General features: G+C 32.3%; 1 protein-coding gene across 2 annotated transcripts; it reads left to right on the top strand.

The window, feature by feature from the left end:
• The first annotated feature begins 1,121 nt into the window (after positions 1-1,121).
• Positions 1,122-19,187, top strand: wu:fy63c09 (uncharacterized protein LOC797544 homolog). 2 transcript variants are annotated; one of them, XM_051104682.1, is made up of 15 exons: positions 1,122-1,480; positions 3,954-3,993; positions 6,549-6,589; positions 6,705-6,750; positions 7,973-8,105; positions 8,206-8,374; positions 10,042-10,995; positions 13,323-13,390; positions 13,486-13,541; positions 13,621-13,804; positions 15,352-15,432; positions 15,520-15,692; positions 15,874-16,067; positions 18,684-18,763; positions 18,860-19,187. In XM_051104682.1, the coding sequence occupies exons 1-15, from the start codon at positions 1,411-1,413 to the stop codon at positions 18,974-18,976; spliced, it is 2,406 nt and encodes an 801-aa protein (XP_050960639.1). In that variant the 5' UTR covers positions 1,122-1,410; the 3' UTR covers positions 18,977-19,187. The 2 variants fall into 2 exon arrangements, with proteins under 2 accessions (XP_050960639.1, XP_050960638.1); XM_051104681.1 differs by having other exon boundaries at positions 7,970-8,105.
• The last annotated feature ends 1,357 nt before the right edge of the window (positions 19,188-20,544 follow it).

Genomic DNA, 20,544 nt, shown 5'->3' with positions numbered 1-20,544 from the left:
GCTCTGGGAACGTTAATTAAGTCTAGGTAATACAATTTAAAATTTAAAAAATAACCATTAAGGAACGTTCTATTTTAATAACCATTAAGGAACGTTTTTTTTTTTTTATCAAAAAAAAAAAAAAAAAAAAAATAAAAATAAAAAATAAAATAAATAAATAAATAATTATTAAAAAAAAAACATCTCTACAATGTTCTGGGAACGTTAGTTAACCGGTTACAAATGTACAACACGTTCCCTTTTCGTCATAATAAAAACGTCCCTGCAACGATTAGAGAACGTTCTATTTACTGTAGGTTCCCTTTAGGTTGTCAGAAAAGCATGACTGCAATGTTGAACGTTAGTTGGTTTAGTTATACAAATAAACTAAAAATAACCATTAGCAAGCGTTCTATAAAGGTTCTTTTTAAGTTGTCACAACATAACATTCCTGCAACGTTCTGGGAACGTCAATTTAGTTTAGATATAAAAATAAACTCCAAAAATAAACATTAAGGAACTTCTACGAAGAAAAAACAAACAAACAAACAAACAAAAAACACATTTCTGCAATGTTCTGGGAACGTTAGTCAACTCATTATAAATGTACAACACGTTCCTTTTCGACGTCATAAAAATGTTAATTAGGTCTTATTATACAAATAAAACCGAGAAAATAACCATTAGGGAACGTTCTATGTTACAAAAACATCCATGCAAGCATCGAGCGTTCTGGAACCAAGAAGGAATCAACAGAGAACGTTCCCAGAACATTCTTTAAAATAACCAAACGGCCACCAAATGGCAGTTACAGAAACGTTCCGTGTTTGCGTTTACCTCATGTGTTATTTCTACATCATTCCCAGACTTCCATTTGTGTTATTTTAGAGTTTTCATCGGTTTACTTTTATTCTAACATATGGAAAATGAGTAGATCTTGACTGGTATTTGTTTTTATGACTTTTGAGAAAGGTTACATAATAACCACATTTCCACAAGAAACGTGAAATGTTGCAGAACTGCTTTCTGCATCTCATAAAACCACACAAACTGTCAGCACCATCATCATCATCATCCTCATCCTCATTTGTGATGTGATGAGTTGGAGCGATTGTTCGGTTTGGCGCCTCCCTCTTCTCTTTCACATGGACAGAAGAACTTCCTGTTGACGTTCGTGCGTCCCGACAATAGATACTGACACTCCAGTCCGAGTTTCTTCAGTCGTTTAGACTGAAAACAGAAACTAATTCGTGTGACAGCATCAAACTCGGACGCCAGATCACGCTCATCCGCGAGGAGAAACTCCGCATCCGCCGGATTAAAAGTTCGATCGCAGTCGGAGCGACTTTCCTAAGCGTTTCCAAAGAGGAATGCCGTTCAGATCTGTTGTCTTGGTGTTGTAGACGGTAAATAAACCGTCTTTTTCTCGGTATGGCGGAGGCGCGAGCTGAGGAGGAAGAGGAGCGATTGCGCGATCCCGGCGGCGCGAGACGGAGCTCAGGTGGGACACAACAAACAAAAACATTTAGAATCAACGCAGACGCCAGAACATAGATATTAACTTAATTCAACAACATAAAAAAGTAGGTTAAATGTATGTAAATGTGTATTTTAGCTCACGTATGATTGTGTTTTAGTTATATTTAGTTTTTACCATTTGTTCACCTTCAAAAATGAATTGAAATAAACTCATAAAAACGCCATTAATTATAAAAGTAAAATATTGTGGTATCCAATTTTTTGTGTGTGTATATTCCATAGGGTCTGGTATGAGCTTCTAAAAAAATTTAATAATTTAAAACTTATTAAAAAAAGGTAATCATTTATTATATTTTGATATTAAATCCATTGTTTAACAAATGTATATTTTCAGTCATGTGCCATTTCTTTTTAGTTTTGTTTCATTATATTTAACCGCATATAATAAAATAATAATTAATATGAACTCATAAAAACGCCATAATTATAAAATAATTAGAAGTTTAATCTTGCTCATTTTGCTAATTTTGTATTATGAGCTCATAAAAACAGCTTAATCATAAACAAATTAGTAAATTTATCTTATAATATAAAATTCTGATATATGCTTTATTATATTATATCCCTTGTTCAACAACACAATTTTAGGTCAAAATTTACATAACACAACAATCATAAAATAATGAATTAATATGAACTCATATAAACGACATAATCAAAAAGTTGAAGTTAAATACTGTGGTATCTCAAATTTTTTTTTAGTGTATATATTCCATGGGGTCTGGTATGAGCTATAAAAAAGCTTAATAATCATAAACTGATTAGTAAATTTATTTTATAGTATTAAAAAAAAAAAAAAAAAAATATATATATATATATATATATATATATATAATTTATTATGTTTTGATATTAAATCCATTGTTCAACAACAAAATTGTAGGTTAAAATGTACAGAAATTTATGTTTTCGGTCATGTATCCTTTTTTTTTCTTTTTTTAGCTTTGTTTCATTATATTTAAACATAATCATAAAATAATTAATTAATATGAACTCATAAGAATGCCATAATTATAAAATATTTAGAAATTTAATGTTGCTAATAATATAAAATTCTGATATATATTATGATATATTATATACTCTGTATAATTTATTATATTATATGTATATTTTAGGTCATTTCTAGTATCATTATATGTAAACAACACAATAATTATAAAATAATGAATTAATATGAAATCATAAAATGGCATAATAATTATAAAAATGAAACATTTTTATATATATATATATATATATATATATATATATATATATATATATATATATTATATATATTTATAAAAAAATATATATATATAATATAAATATTATATATTTCTCCCTAATTTACAGAATTTGTCAGTTAGAATTTTTTTTACTAATTTAAAACACAATAAAATGTAATATACTCACTTATTCTTTTATATATTTTAATATGTACAAGTCAGAATAATCATGTTGTTTAAATTTGTACATAAATATTGTTACACTGAATAACAGTGTAACATTATTTCAACCAAAATTTGTTCTCCAAAAACATTTGAAACATTAAAAGTTACATTACTTACATTTAATGTTCTTTCTATGAACATAAAATCACTTTTGTACTTTCTTTTGATGTGCACATTTTAACATCTTTAACCCATATATTTATATAATTTATGATAATGTTTTGTTTTATTTTTATTTTTTTAAAGAGAGAGGCATATGTCCGCTCAGTGTAATGAAGGAAGTTTGCTCTTCATAGATTGATTGTTGTTTCCTCTTTATATAACGTGAAATATGATTCTGCTTTATCTTTGGCGTAAACGAATGTGAATTTCAGTTTCGCTCCAGTAGCTCGTCTTTGTTTCTTCAGGGGAATTTCTCACCTGTGTGTGAAGTGACAGGCATGTGGTGCAATCCAACCCTCAGTATTCAGAAAATGAAATACAGCGTCTCCTGAATGTTGTAAATAAACACAGAGAGCTGCCGTTTGCAGTAATGTTTAATGTTTATATAACGCATGCATTGGAGAAATCTGCGGCTTTGACTGTGTCATGTGACTTGAGATCATGTGATCAAGAAACGACCCCAAACGCACAGAGTATAGTAATGATATGCTCTGTTTCAGGGCTTTTGTGTGTCTGTGGTTTGTTGTAAATTACAGCTGTAGTTTCTTAGACAAAAGCTCAGTGACAGTTTCTGTGTTGGTTCATGTCAGTGTGAAGGGATCTGTCAGGAACAGACTAATGAGGCTTCAGCTGCCCTTCATTTAACCAGCACTGGCGCAAATCTCTCTCGCCCGTCCCGGGTCATCAGAGCCGTCGAGAAACATTCGCCTCCCATGAATAATGTCTTAAATCTGCTGTTGTCTCTGCTAAACACTGTTATTTGTGGGTGACGTCTACACAAACCAAGTCATTTAATGAGCTGTTCTGACTGCGGTGTGTGTGTGTATGTGTTTGCAGAACATTCAGACAGAAACAAACCCGATCAACGCCACTCCAGGTAAGTGCAAAAGATTTGTTCCGATAAATATGACGAGTGGATCAGGAAATTATTTTATTTGTATTTTTAAAACATTTTTAGAAGCTTTTATTGAGCAAGTTTCCACACCTTTAACTCCTAATTACAGTATTTAGAAGTATGTATGCATTTATTTATTTATTTATTTATGACAATTCAGCACATTTCCACCCACTTCACATTACAGCACTGGAAAATAAACAGAAATGAATCCTAAAAAAATGTAGAGATTAGAATTTTTTTTTCATTTCCATCTACTTAATTTCTTATTGCAACACTGAAAAATAAACAGAAATTGGTCATAAAAATGAAAACAAAACAAAAAAATCCTATTTTTATTATTTAGTAGTATTTAGTATTTATAGTATTTAGAAGTATGTATGCATTTATTTATTTAGGCAATTCAGCACATTTCCACCCACTTCACATCACAGTGCTGGAAAATAAACAGAAATGAATCCATAAAAAAATAGAGATTAGAATTATTAGAAACTTTTTACAGGTTTTGAAATTTCAGCACATTTCCACCCACTTCACATTTTAGCAGTGGAAAACAAACAGAAATGAAATTCTAAAAACAATTTTTTTTTTGCAATTTAGCACATTTCTATCCACTTAATTTCTCATTGCAGCACTGAAAAATAAACTGAAATTGATCATAAAAATGGAAAAAAAACATATATATATATTTATTATTTAGTAGTATTTAGTATTTATAGTATTTAGAAGTATGTATGTATTTATTTATTTATTTAGACAAATCAGCACATTTCCTCCTACTTCACATTACAACACTGGAAAACAAACAGATATGAATCCTAACAAAATAGAGATTAGAATTATTAGAAACTGATGAACAGAAATTGATCATAAAAATGTTAAAGTATTTTTTTTCCCTATTTTTCCTAATCCTTTCATTATTTATTACTATTAAGAAGTATATTTGCTTGTATTTATTTATTTTTTATTCTGACATTTCAGCACATTTCCACCCACTTCACATTTTATCACTGGAAAACAAACAGAAATGAATTCTAAAAAAAAAATATTTTTACTATTTATTTATTTATTTATTTTTGGCAATTTAGCACATTTCTGTCCACTGCATTTCTTATTGCAGCACAAAAACAATAAACAAAAATTGCTCCTAAAAATGTTAAAGTATTTTTTTCCTATTTTTAATATCTATTGTATTTAGTATTTATAGTATTTAGAAGTATGTATGTATGTATGTATTTATTGATGTATTTATTTTGACAATTTGGCACATTTCCACCCACTTAATTTCTCATTGCAGCACTGAAAAATAAACTGAAATTGATCATAAAAATTTTAATTTTTTTTTTTCCTATTTGTATTTTTTTTCCTATATTTATATATTTTTATTTTGTTTATTGTATTTAGTATTTATTATATTTAGAAGTATGTATGTATGTATTTAGACAGTTTAGCACATTTCCACCTTAACTTCTAATTACAGCACTGAAAAATATACATACATTTTATATAGTTTTATTAATATTTTGAATTAGATTTTATTTTTATATATTTTCTGATTTCAAGTTAATTTTAGTTTTAGATTTTTTTTTTTTTTTTTTTTTTTTTTTTTTTTTTAGATTTCTAGATTTTTACAGTTTTAGTGTTTTTATTGTTTTACATATAGTTTTATTTACTTTTATTTTTGTTTACTCTTATTTTATTATTATTATTTTTTTTTTAGTGATTTTTAGTCCATTGTTAAACTGAATAAAAATTATAAATGTTGCCTTGCAAACTCGCTAAAATAAAATAAGGTTAAGGAAGTTCTTTTAGTTCAGTTAATATTTCATTTTTCAGGTCATTTCAGTTAATATTTCAATTATTATTATTTTTTTTAATGGTTTTGGTTAACTATTGTAACCCTGTTTCCAGTAAAGAGAATTTCTAAAACACACACACAAACAATTTAGGTGGAAAATGTGCTGAATATTTTTCCTTAAGGATCTTGATTTTCTTGATGTGGGTAAACTGAAATTTTCTGAACTGTAAGAACAAGTCAAAACCCTGTTTATTTGTGCTCAGTGCTTCGCCTCCTGGTAGCGAAGCTTTCAATTCATGTCTGAACATTTCCCAGCATTCCTCCCACCAAAACATGCGATAAGAAAACACTAGCGCAGTAGTTCCTCTAGCTCAGTACTAGAAATACCTGTTACACTGCAGCAGGAAAAAATGATTAGTGCTTTTCCTCCCGAGCGTAATATAAACGTCTCGTCAAACTGAAATCACGTGTGTGTTTAAAGGAATAACGAGCCATGCTTTGCCTCTGTTTTATAGCATAGTAAATGAGTGGCACATTTCTTGGCTCCTGAGCGTGGATTTATTCATCACGTGTGTTTGATAGAAGTGCGTGTCTGTGGGGGTTTGGGTGTGGTGTGTGTTGTGTAACTGTGAAATGCATTTCCAGTCATGTCACTGGAAAACTGTCAGGAAAACTGGCTTTGAGTCACTGAATCGGTGGAAAAAGACATTGAGTCTCTGTGTTTTTCTCGCTTTTCCAGCCAAGGGCCGCTTTCCTCCATCAGAGCCGTCATCAAGCGCAGTGAGTTCGCATGTCGTACCATGTTTTTGGTGATTCGGTGTGTTTTGTACGTGCTGTCAGATGTTTGCATGTGAGTTTGGTTTTTGTGTTTGTGTTTTTGCTGGAAACTGCACAGCATCAACGAGAACAAGCGCTCAGAGTGAACATCAGCGAGACCGCAGGTCAGTTCACGCCTGTTTACACTGTGTTTTCTTCATCTCTATGTTTATTTAGGTGAATTTCAAAGTGAAATGTTGCTTGATTTTGAATCTTTCTTTTAAAACCACATCTTATATTTGATCTCAAGCTATTTAATGACACTGTCATCTTCCTTGTAAACAAATATAGGTGATTAATAAGGACAAAAACAGGTGGCTGTGCTTGAATTGATGCCACAACTGCTTGTTCTTGTTTGTGCAAAGCACAATATATATATAACAGTATTTATATCGAGCTGGTCTGTTTTCATTTTGTTGATTCAAAGAAAATCTAATTGTATTTTATGGTGGATATGTATATATATATTTGTATGTATATATCATGTGATCATCAAATAACTGAATGAAAAAATCATAAATTTAATAAATAACAATAAATCTGTTACTTTTATCAACAAATGACAAATCGTTGTTAGAAGTGATGTTTCATGTTGTAAAAAGTGTGTTTGTGTAGTGTTTTATATTTTATTTGCAGTGTTGTTAAATAATAACATTCTGCTTTGTCATTTGTAATTTATTAAAGTTGTTATAGGAATATATGTTTATCCTTTAAAATAAATTTAAATAACCTTTTATTGTTACATGATTGTATAATAACAATTAATTAAATGGCTTTGGATTTAAATATTTTCTCACAAACAGGATTATTATCGTTAATTAAAACTAAAACCATTAAAAAATGTGAAAATTTGTTACTAAATTTGTTGCCAAGACAACAAATAAAACTAAAACTGAAATAAAAATTAATAAAAACTTTATAGTATTATATTATAAGTATTATAATAAACTCTGTAGACATATAGTCAAAAATGACAAAAACAAACTTTTAATCCATAATTTGTTTATTATTAAAAGATTGTTTGTATCTTTTGTACGTACTGTATTTTCTGTTTGTTTTGTACGTACTGTATTCTTTGTTAAAACTTTAACTTAAAATATAAAAATACTATACAAACTGCTAAAAATACTAATTAATATAAAAAACTAATTCAAATATTAATAAAAACAACAATTCAGTGATACTAAAAATACCACTGCTAGGAGTAAGACTCGTACAGCATGTTTATTTGTGGATGGTATGTGTAGTTATTATTCAGCTTTCAAGTCAAGCTCTAAAAGAGCTATTAACTAGTTTTTTTGGTTAAACTGGGAATCAGACTGAGTTGTAAACTTTGTCGTGTAGCAGGCGTCCAGAAATCACCATCCTCTCTGCCGAACCGCTGGTGTCCAATACGTGGTTCCCAGGGGCTTCTGGGGCGTTTCCTCCAGCTCCGCCCCCAGCTCCGCCCACATGGGCTGCAGCCTCTGCAACAGTGCAGGTGGGTGGAGCTTAAGGAAGTGATACATGTGTAGAAGCCATTATTTATTTGATTGATTTGTGATTGATTTGATTGATTTGTTCATGCTCCTCGTCTCCAGCTCCCGCCTCCATCCTACGAGCAGGTGATCAGAGAAAAGAGCCGTGAGCAGAATCTTCACTCATCTCCTTCGTCATCTTCGTCTCCGTCTTCTCATCACTCTACCTCCACCATCGCCACGCAGACAGACACAGACTCCTCCGGCCGAAAATCCTCTGCTGCTCGTCCAGGTATGAAGACACGAGATCAGGCGTCATTTTGAGTGAATTTTAAAGGTATTCTAAAAATAACAGAAATGTGCTTTTAAATTAATTCTTTTGTCAAAACACTACAGCCAAAACCATTGTTTTTTCATGCAATGGTCAATTTTAAGATTTTGCTTAGACTAGTGGAACTAGTGGAAACATCCATAAAATACATTTAAGTGTTTTTGTTATTGCACTTTACTTATTGACGTCTGTAGATTTCATTTACAGTTTATTATTTCAAAAGTTTGTTTCTCCATTTCAGTAGCACTTACAAACACCAAACTTAGCAGTTTTATTCCTCTCTATATTCTGAAGGTTTTTACTGAAGGTTTTGTTCTTATTTCATTCACACTGATTTATACAACGTTTTATTCATAAAAACATGGAGAAAATCCATTTCTTAAAGCACACCGAGTGTTGGTCTCCACTTCAGCAGCACTTACAAACACCAAAACTTACAATTTTATTCCTCTCTATATTCTAAAGCTTTTCACTGAGGGGTTTGTTCATATGTCATTCACCTGAGTTTATTGCACTTTATCTGTTTGCATAGATTTTAATTACAGCACATATATTTAAGGTCATTTCCTCAAAAAGAGTTTGTTTCTCCATTTTAGCAGCACTTACAAACACCAAAACTTACAGTTTTATTCCTCTGTATGTTCTGAAGCTTTTTACTGAGAGGTTTGTTCACATCATTCACCTGAGTTTATTGTTGCACTTTATCTATTTGCATAGATTTTAATTATAACACACATCTTTAAGGTCATTTTCTCAAAAAGAGTTTGTTTCTCCATTTCAGCAGCACTTACATTCACTAAATTTCACAGTATTGTTCCTAACTAAATTCTAAAAGTTTTTATAGAAGGGTTTGTTCATATGTCATTATGAGTTTATTATGGCACTATGTGTATTTACATATATTTTAATGACAACACATATAGTTAAGGTCATTTTCTCAAAAAGAGTTTGTTTCTCCATTTCAGCAGCACTTATGTACACCAAAACTTACAGTTTTATTCCTCTCTGTATTCTAAAGCTTTTTACTTAAGGGTTTTATAGAGGGGTTTGTTCATATGTCATTCACCTGAGTTTATTATTGCACTTTATCTATTTGCGTAGATTTTAATGACAACACATATCTTTAAGGTCATTTCCTCAAAAACAGTTTGTTTCTCCATTTCAGCAGCACTTACAAACACCTAAACTTACAGTTTTATTCCTCTGTATATTTTGAAGCCTTTTACTGAGGGGTTTGTTCATATCATTCACCTGAGTTTATTATTGCACTTCATCTATTTGCGGCAATTTTAATTACAGCACATATATTTAAAGTCATTTTCTCAAAAATAGTTTTTTTCTCTGTTTCACCAGCACTTGCATACACCAAAACGTAGAGTTTTATTCCACTCTTTGTTCTGAATTTATTTACTGAGGGGTTTGTTCACATATCATTTACCATGAGTTTAATTATTGCACTTTATCTATTTGTGTGTATTTTAATTACAGTATCTTTAAAGGTAGTTTTTTTCTCCAGTTCAGCACCACTTACATACAAAACAGCTGTCCTAATGTACTGTGATTAATTAACTAGTGAAGTATAAACTTTTACCCTATTTACTTGTATTTTGTTAATTATTTTTCTGTAGCTCATAAGCCCCCAAAACCTCCACGGCCCTCGCTGCCTCTCCTCTGCACACCTGAACTGGACCGGTTCGACCTGAATGCCAGGGCTGAGCCTCGAGACACTTCGCACGAGCAGTGTGGCGTCCAGACGGACTTCGATGAGATCTTCGGTGACATCTCTCCCATAGACACCATTCCAGCTGCCATCACTCCTACCACTTCCACCACTTCCACCCAGATCAACTTCGATTCCCCAGGAGACCTGATGAAAGAGGAGCCGAGCGTACGTCCCAGACCTCGGCCGCGCTCCAGAATCGCCTTACGACCCAACGAGGATGTTTCAGAACAGCCGATGACAAGGGAGGTGAAGGTTCAGACTCTGGTGCGTCTGAAGGATGACGCGGGCGAGAATATTTTCGCCGGGTTTGATGACGCTCCGTCGAACATCTCCAGCAAATACCTGCAAGACCTGATGGAGGTGTTTGGTTCGGATGAAACGCATGTCCATCATGGAGAAAGTCAACAAAGTGATGCAAGCACTTTAGAAAAAGTGGAAAATACAGGTGTTTGTGATGCTCCATGCGCCGTTAAAACACCTGAACCAGCAGAACCGTTAAAAAGACCACAACCGCGACCTAGAACTCTGAAATCCAAACCCCAGCTTGCCCCAAAACCATCTGTCTTTGAGGTTTTTGATACTATAGAACCTGCCATTGAGCAAAACCCTGCTAAACCCCTGAATCCACCAGTACCAGCACCCAGACCTCTTCTGAACAAACTCCAGAGCCCATCAGAGTCCAAATCTTCTCCATCCACCAAACCTTCACCAGCCGCCCGTCCTGACAACGCTCCGTCTGGGCAGCAGATGGCTGCAGTGGCCTTTAGTCCACCCGAGAGGAGGAACTCAGACGATCAAGCAACAAACATTCCAGTGAAGATGCCACCAGCGATGGTAACCAACAGGAACCATGGAAAACGTGAGTAGTGACTGATATATTGGTGGATTTCAAGTTTTCTTGCTAGTAGAGATGCACAGTTTGGGGGGAAAAATTGAAAGCAATTTAAAATGTGATTGGTTTAAATGAAATTTAAAATGCAGTTTAAAAATTTAAGGTTTGCTTTGCTTGTTTGCACAATCTTATTGACATTTTTCTTATAAAAATTGGGATTATGATAAATGCAATTTAAAATGCAGTAACAAAGCGTAAGGTTTCCTTTGCTTGTTTGCACAAGAACAAGATAACGAGACGCTCTGAATTCCTCCTCCCTGTTCCAAGGACACCTGTTGCGGACTGGGTTTTTTCAGACTCCACAGGCTTACACATACACACACACACACACACACACATACATACATACATAGCTACAGATAGACAATTATGATAAGCCTTGAACATCCATCTTTAAATTAAATTTGGGTCATTCTGTGTCAAATCAACATTTCAGAAATTTCCCCGGCTCAAATTTTTGATTTTGCTAATATTTTTTCTAAAGAAACATAGACATGTATAATGATGAAAGCCAAAATATTAAATATCATGGATGAATATTTACTGAGTAATCCACTATTTTATAAAGGGAGGTCAAAATGGCAATTTTCACCTTAGATTAAGAGTCAAGTTACAGGGGGTAAAAATGACTTCAGAAAGATGGCAGCGTCGTTATCTTATTTTTACACAGAGATTGGTAGCTCTATTAGTGAAATCTGTTGACTTTATCAATCTTTGTTGCATTTGTGTGTCAATGGTGACCATTCGCAAATGAGGAAACAGCACTTTTCACATTTTTCTCCAAAGTTTGCATGCCTGTAACTCAAGAAATATTAAAGATATCTTAATGCCCTTTTAGATGTTGAGTCTTCACAATCTTTTCTTTTGGCATCTTTATTTTTAATCCCATATAAGATTCGTCTTCAGAGATATTGGAATTTCAATAGGGCTCCAGGAGTAGATCGTTCAAATATACACATTTTCAGTGGTCAAAAACCAAATGTGGGTCCATCTGAAAAAATATGATTTTTTTTTCTTTTAAAGAGGAATGTCTGAAGAACAAATAATGTTGAAACTAAGAATCTAAAATCATATTGCAATGTCTTTAATACTTTTTGAGTTATAGGCACGCAAACTTTGGAAAAAAAGAATATTTATAGCACTCAGACAGGTATGTTCAACGCAGTTGTCTTGACAGAAAGAATTGAGATGCATCTCTAGTTTTAACGTTATTTGTTCTTCAGACATTTCTTTTTAAAATAAGTGTCATATTTTTTCAAACTGACCCACATTTGGTTTTTGACCACTGAAAATGTGTAGATTTGAACTATTTACTCTTGGAGCCATATTGAAATTCCAATATCTCTGAAGCTGAATCTCATATGGGATTAAAAATAAAGATGCCAAAAGAAAAGATTGTGAAGACTCAACATCTAAAAGGGCATTAAGATATCTTTAATATTTCTTGGAGAAAAATGTGAAAAGTGCTGTTCCCCCTTTTTAAATGGTCACCATTGACACACAATGCAACAAAGATTACTAAAGTCAACAGATTTCACTAACAGAGCTACCAATCTCTGTGTAAAAATAAGATAACGACGCTGCCATCTTTTTGAAGTCATTTTTACCCCCTGTAACTTGACTCTGAATCTAAGGTGAAAATTGCAGTTTTGATCTCCCTCTACAAAATAGTGTATTAATCAGTAAATATTCATCCACAACATTTAATATTTTGGCTTTCATCACTATCATATATTCATCACTTTCATATTAAATATTTTGTCTAGAGTATTTAAAAATATAATAATTATAGTTTAATTTTATAGTACAAATGTAGAATTACAATATTATTTATGGCTCTGTTAATTTCTTTATTTTTAAAAACTAATTATCAAGCTTTAATTTTATTTTTTAATTAATGATCATTAATATGATCATTACTAAAAATATTGGATAAAATCATAAATATTGCGTGTAGAGTATTTCAAAATACTTATAGTTTAATTTTATAGTACACATGTAGAATTACAATATTATTCATGGCTCTGTTTTTCACACATTTCTCATTACGAGTTAAAGGTGTTTGGTGCATGTTGCGTTTTCAAATGCGTGTTGAACACAATACCGAATATTCACTGAAACATGCAGAGCATGTATGTATTTAAATAAATCAGCATTTGTGATTTAAGAATCAGAGAAACTCATATCATAATTTCAGTTTTATTTTGATTAATGCAGCCTTAATTGCTTCTAATTGTCTCAGTCAAAACTTAACTTTGCACAGCTTTGTTTAATGAGTGTCTGTTTATATCCAGGTCCATCAGTCCCTAAACTCTCCCGTCCGCCTCCACCTGTGCTCAGAAAGACACTGTCCACCCCACAGGTGAGTTATACCTGCTTATGATCCACCTATATGAGGACGTTTCCATACTTAGTGTGAGTGTTTAATGTTGATGATGATCATGTGTGTTTGTTCAGGTCATGGAGGATGTTTCCAGAGCTGCTGACGCTTCCATTCCTTCTCTCCCTCCGAGGTACTGCAGCGTTTTTCCTCCAAAGTCAGCTGTCTGGTTTGTTTTTTCCCATCTGTCATTCTCTCTGTTCGTGTCTCAGATCCAGCAGCGGCAGACTTCTCCCACTCCGACCTCCTCCAGCCAAAGTGACCAAACCTCCAAGCTCCTCCTCCTCTTCCTCTCCTGCTGCGACCAATCAGCTGCCAAGCACCAGGGTGCCAAAGAAAGGCCCGCCCCTTCCACCCCGACCCCAACCAGGACATCCACTTTACAAACGTTATTCTGTGAGTGTTTGGAGGAACTCTGGGAAAATGTCTTGTGTGTTATTTAAGGGATAAGATTTTGTCATTATAGTTCTTTATGACTTCTGAAAAAATGCATACTAAAAATGTCAAAAAAAAAAAAAAAATTCAAACTAAAACAACAACAACAAAAAAAATTAAATACATATATATATATATATATATATATATAAATAAAAAATATATATTAAAGCTAAATAAAAATAATATAAAAAATAATAGACACAATAAAAGCACATAACAAAAAAAGCTTAAATTAAATAAAATGAAATAAAGTAAACAATGAAATAATAAATATAAATATTACAACTTATACTTAAAAAACAAAAACAAAAAAAAAAAAAACAGAAATCTTGCCTTGGCAACTAAAATAAGTTGTAGTACTAAAATGACTGAAACTGAAATATAAACTAAATAAAAAGAAATAGAGTAAAATAAATAATAAAACTAAATAAACTATAAATATTTATATTTAAACTTTAAAACATGTAAAGGAAATTTAGAATGTTACCTAGGCAAATTAAACTAATCAAACTAAAATTAAACTACAATTAAAAAAATATATAATAGTAAAAATAAAATAAAAAAATTAAAATTAAAGCTAAATATTTATATTTAAACTTTAAAAAATGTAAAGGAAATTTAGACTATTGCCTAGGCAAATTAAACTAATCAAATCAGAATGAAACTACAATAAAGAAATCTAATAATATAAATACAAAAAATGTATATATAAATAAAAATAATAATTAAAAAAAATAAATATGACAAAAGCACATAATAAAAAATGATTAAACTCAAATATAAATCAAATATAAATATTACAACTTAATCTTAAAAAACTTAGCCTTGGCAAATGAAATAAGTTGTAGTACTAAAATTACTGAAACTGAAATAAAACTAAATGAAATAAAATATTTTAAAAAACAATAAAACTGAATAAAATATAAATATTATATAAAACCTGAACTTAACAACTTTTGACAATTTTGAAATGTTGCCTTGGCAACTAAAAAAAGTTGAAGTACTAAAATTAATAACACTAAAACTAAAATACTAAATGAATAAAATAACATAAACAATGAAATAAAATAAAATATTAATAATTTTACACAAAACCTAAAAAGAAATTGCCTTGACAACTTAAAGTACTAAAGTGACTACAATTAGAACAGAAATACTATAATAATATTAAAATAATAATACAAATTTATTGTAATATATAAAATAAAAACAATTTTGTTACAAAATAACTAAATTACTTAAACATACATTAAAATCAAAACAAAAATATACAATTAAAATTCCAAATATATTAATAAATACTACAATAGTACTTAAAAAAAAAAAACAGCTTATATGTTATATCTTTGTGTGAAAGAGGACGTTCATTTATGAGTGAACTGTCCCTTTAAATGTATTTGAAAAATGAGTAATCCTACGAGGTCCATAAATAAAACAAAACTGTCTAACAGTAAGCAACAGCTGGTTTTATAGTTAATGTAATGCTGATTGTGTTTGTGCACCAGAGCAAAACCTCTCAAAGAGATGCAGAGCTGGAAAATATCAACAAAGAGCAAGAGAAACCATCTGAGGAAACATCTTTGCATGTCAGTGTACAAACACACACACACTTGCAAATTATGCAAATGATGTAAACTGTGTTTTATGTCATGAAACATTATTTCCTGCTTCAGGAAGAAGAGCACCTGATTGTCCTGGATGACACAGACGTTCCACAAACACCGTCGAACACACTCCACGACCTCTGCGTGTCAGGAGAGGTCAAAGGTCAAGATGTGACCGTCAGTGAGCTTTTGGTTGAGGACGAGCCCTCTGAGCAGCAGATCCAGCAAAACACACAAAACAGGTGAAACATGATAAGAAATCATATATAATACAATATTTTATTTTATATTCTATACTTTATTATAATATAAGTCATGAAAATTCATTGGTGATTAAAAATAATGTGAGTCACAAATGTCACAACCGATGCCAGTGAAACTCACATAATTCATAACAATCAGCTCCTGTGTTTCTCTGTCCAGGTGCGTCGAAGCCCGTTTTGCATTTGAGGGGGAGGAGGGGGAGCTGTCGTTTAGTGAAGGTGATGTCATCACTCTAACGGAATATGTAAATGAGGAGTGGGGGCGTGGGATCCTGAACGGACGGACCGGAATCTTCCCTCTCAATTTCATCCAAGATATAGAGGAAACTGAAACGTCACCAAGGAAATCTCCTGGTAAATAGAACAGTCTCCCTCTGAATATTCATTAACCACGGACCAATCAGCAGTGAGCGTGACTGAACCTGGCCAATGTTGAAAGCTGGTCATTATTTTTATGTTATAGCTAATAATGTCAGTCTACTCTGTATTTTTAATACTGATTTAAATAATCTGACATGTTCAGCAGAGAATGAGTAGTTTTGAAACCTGACCATTATCTGCTTAATCAGACCTATATGATCATTAAAACAGCTCATTATGATTAATACGCTTATAGATACATCATGCATCTCTAGTCTGTATGTGTTTATGATAAATATTGACTGACAGACCGTCTCTTTCCTTCCAGCGCCCCCTGCAGGTGACTTGCTAATCATGGTAGAATCATGCTAGTAATTTGTTAATCATGCTAACAACATGCTAGCAACATGCTAATCATGGTAGAATCATGCTAGTAACTTGCTAACCATGGTAACAACATGCCAGTAACTTGTTAATTGTGCTAGAAACATGCTAGCAACATGCTAGCAACATGCTACTAACCTGTCAGTCATGCTAACAACTTGCTAGTAACATGTTAATCATGCTAGCCATGTGCTAGTAACATGCTGATCATGCTAGTAACTTGCTAATCATGTTAACAACATGCAAGTAACTTAAGTTAGAAACATGCTAACAACATGTTAGTAACTTGTTAGTTATGCTAGCAACATGCTAATCATGTTAGAATCATGCTAGTAGCTTGCTAATCATTCTAGTAACATGCTAATCATGTTAGAATCATGCTAGTAACTTGCTAACCATGGTAACAACATGCCAGTAACTTGTTAATTATGCTAGAAACATGCTAGCAACATGTTAGTAACTTGTTAATTGTGCTAGAAACATGTTAGCAACATGCTAGTAACTTGTTAGTTATGCTAGCAACATGCTAATCATGTTAGAATCATGCTAGTAGCTTGCTAATCATTCTAGTAACATGCTAATCATGTTAGAATCATGCTAGTAACTTGCTAACCATGGTAACAACATGCCAGTAACTTGTTAATTATGCTAGAAACATGCTAGCAACATGTTAGTAACCTGTCAATTATGCTAGCAACATGCTAATCATGGTAGAATCATGCTAGTAACATGCTAATCATGGTAGAATCATGCTAGTAACTTGCTAACCATAATAACAACATGCCAGTAACTTGTTAATTATGCTAGAAACATGCTAGTAACATGCTAGTAACTTGTCAATCATGTTGACAACTTGCTGGTAACTTGTTAATCATGCTAGCCACATGCTAGTAACACGCTGATCAAGCTAGAATCATGCTAGTAACTTGCTAATCATGCTAACAACATGCAAGTAACTTGTTAATCATGCTAGCAACATGCTAGTAACATGCTTATTATGTTAGAATTATGCTACTAACCTGTCAATCATGCTAACAACATGCCAGTAACTTGCTAATCATGCTAGAAACATGTTAATCATGCTAGTAACTTGTTTATTATGCTAACAACATGTTAGTAACTTGTTAATCATGTTAGCAATATGCTAGTAAAATGTTAATCATGATAGTAACTTGTTAATTATGGTAACATCATGCCAGTAACATGTTAATCAAGTTAGCAACATGCCAGCTACATGCTAGTAACTTGTTAATCATGTTAACAACATGCTAGTAACATGCCAATCATGGTAGCAACTTGTTTATCATGTTAGCAACATGGTAGTACCTTTGCTAATCATGCTAGTAACACATTAAAAACATGCTAACGTCATGTAAATTATATTAGAAACATGTTAATCTTGTTAGAAACATGATTACAACATGTTAAATATTACATGTTAAATACATGTTAATCATGGTAACAACATGCTAATCATGTTAAAACACACTAGTAACATGTTTATCATTTTGGAATAATGCTAGTAATGTGCTAATCATGCTAACAACATGTTAGTAACTTGTCAATCATGCAAACATCATGTTAGTAACATTCTAATCATACTAGAATCATGATAGTAATTTGCTGATCATGTTAGCAACAGGCTAGTGACTTGCTAATAATGCTATAAACACATTAACAACATGCTAACTTCATGCTAATTATTAGATACATGCTAATTTTGCTAAAACATGATTACAACATACTACGTGCTAATCATGTTAGCAACAGGCTAATCGTGCTAGAAACAGACTAGCAACATGTTAAATACATGTTAATCATGCTAACAGTATGGTAATTATATTTGCAACATGTTAATCATGTTAAAGTGTTAATCATGTCATAAATATGCTAGCAACATGCTAGAACCATGATTAGCATCATGTTAAATACATGCTAACAACATGCTAATCATGTTAGCAACGTGTTAGTCATGCTAAAAACATGCTAACATGTTATCATGCTAGCAACATGTTAATCATCTAATCTGTCTACCTTCATTTTCAAACTTCAAGCTTTCATAACTGTGTTAAACTTTCAGGCTAGGCTTTTTCAAGCCAACCTGAAGGTTTTGACAAACCTTTTTATGTAGTTATGGTTAATATGTTTATAGATGTATCATGCATCTCTAGTCTGTATGTGGTTATGATAAATGTATTGACTAACAGACCGTCTCTTTCTCTCCAGCGCCCCCTGCTGGTGTGAGGACTCGAGGACGAGCACTTTATGATTTCACTCCTGAGAGTGAGGATGAGCTCTGTCTGAAGGTCTGTGAGAGAGATATATATAAACTGATTTACAGTAAGTACAGAAAGGTCAACAACATTTGTAAAATGTGTGTGTGTGTGTGTGTGTGTGTGCAGGCAGGAGACGTGGTGTGTGATTTGGAGGACATGGATGCTGAGTGGTTCCTTGGAGAATCCGGTGGGAAACGTGGCATCGTCCCCAAAAACTACATCCAAGTGCTGCTGGACCCCTGAACACACAGGCCGTCCTGTCATGTGCCTGATTAGCATTTCTGCATTTTGCCTTAATTAGATGTAATACAGTTAAATGAGGCTAGTGAGGGATGCTTGAAGCGTGTGAATCTCCTGTACTGTACTGACGTGTGTGTGTGTGTGTGTCTGTATGTGGCCAGATGAACTTGTTTACAGAGTTTTAACCCACATTAAACTGATCAGTTATGTAAACATCTGTTCTGTCATTTTTTTTTTTAACCCCATCAAGTCAAGCAACGATCAAAATAAAAAAAAATACCTGATAAAATATTTTAGAGCTTGGAATAACTAGTGTATATACATTATAAAAATGCCGTAGTTTTTGTGGCAAATGTTAAAAGTTTGAGTCTCTTCTGCTCAGCAATGCTGCATTTATTTGATCAAAAATACAGTAAAATTGTGAAATATTACTTCAATTTAAAACAGCTGTTTTCTATGTGAATATCTGTTAAAATTAATTTATTTCTGTGATCAAAGCTGAATTTTCAGCATCTTTACTTCAGTCTTCAGTGTCACATGATCTTTCAGAAATCATTCTAATATGCTGATTTGCTTTTGATTTGCTTTTGATTGATTATCATCCATGTTGAAAACCGTTGTGTGGCCTAATATTTTTGTGGAAACTGAGATTTTATTTGTCAAAACTCTTTGATTAATAGAAAGATTGAAAGAACAGCATTTATTTAAAATAGAAATGTCTTTGTAACATTAAAATGCCTTTACTGTCACTTTTAATCAATTTAATGCATCCATACTGGATAAAAGTATTAATTTTTTTAAACAAACTTCTTAATGATCCCAAATTTTTCAGCAGTAGTGTACATGACTTTACATGTTTAAAAATCATACTTGAGGCTTCCTTATATTTGGTTATTCACTGTAGACATTACTGAAACCACATAACTAGTATTTTTAGCAAGTTTTACTGCACAAAATGTATACAAACCTAACTGAAAAAACAAATCCACATTCTGCAATGTTTCTTTAATTGATGCACCCCAATTTATAAAGTTTTGACTTAAAGAAAAGCAGCGTTTTTAATTTATGATGACAAAGCAGATATATTTATCCCATAAGTAGTAATTTTGACGCACGATCACATTAGCGATACTAAGGCAAAATTTCAAGTTGTTTACTTTTCATGACTTTTAATAATGAATAAAAATTATTAAAACTTAAACCTGAATTTGATGTCACGTGCACGTGCACAAAATTCATATTCACCGGTGTTGCCAAGTCCTCGGTTTTCCCGCGTATTTGGGCTGTTTTAACACAGTTGCTGCAGGTTGTTTTTCATGTCGGCGGGTTTAAGCGACCCCCAATAATGTGATATTTATCCCCTGAAATTCAAATTTTCCCAGGGAAATCTTATGAAAAACGTGTATTTTACCCATTAGAACGCAATTTTTTTACTGGGGGACCCCCAACAAAACACAATTGACCATATGCAAAGACTACTTTCTTGTTTTAGACAAGCCAGCTCAGTCATTTCCTATTCCAAAAATAGAGCTTAGTCCTAAATGATTCAGACTAAATTCAGAGTAACAAAA

This window comes from Labeo rohita, unplaced genomic scaffold (genome assembly GCF_022985175.1).
Source record: "Labeo rohita strain BAU-BD-2019 unplaced genomic scaffold, IGBB_LRoh.1.0 scaffold_78, whole genome shotgun sequence".
NCBI lineage: Eukaryota > Metazoa > Chordata > Actinopteri > Cypriniformes > Cyprinidae > Labeo > Labeo rohita.
The sequence above is the reverse complement of the archived record's forward strand: the minus strand, read 5'-3'. Positions and strand labels throughout refer to the sequence as shown.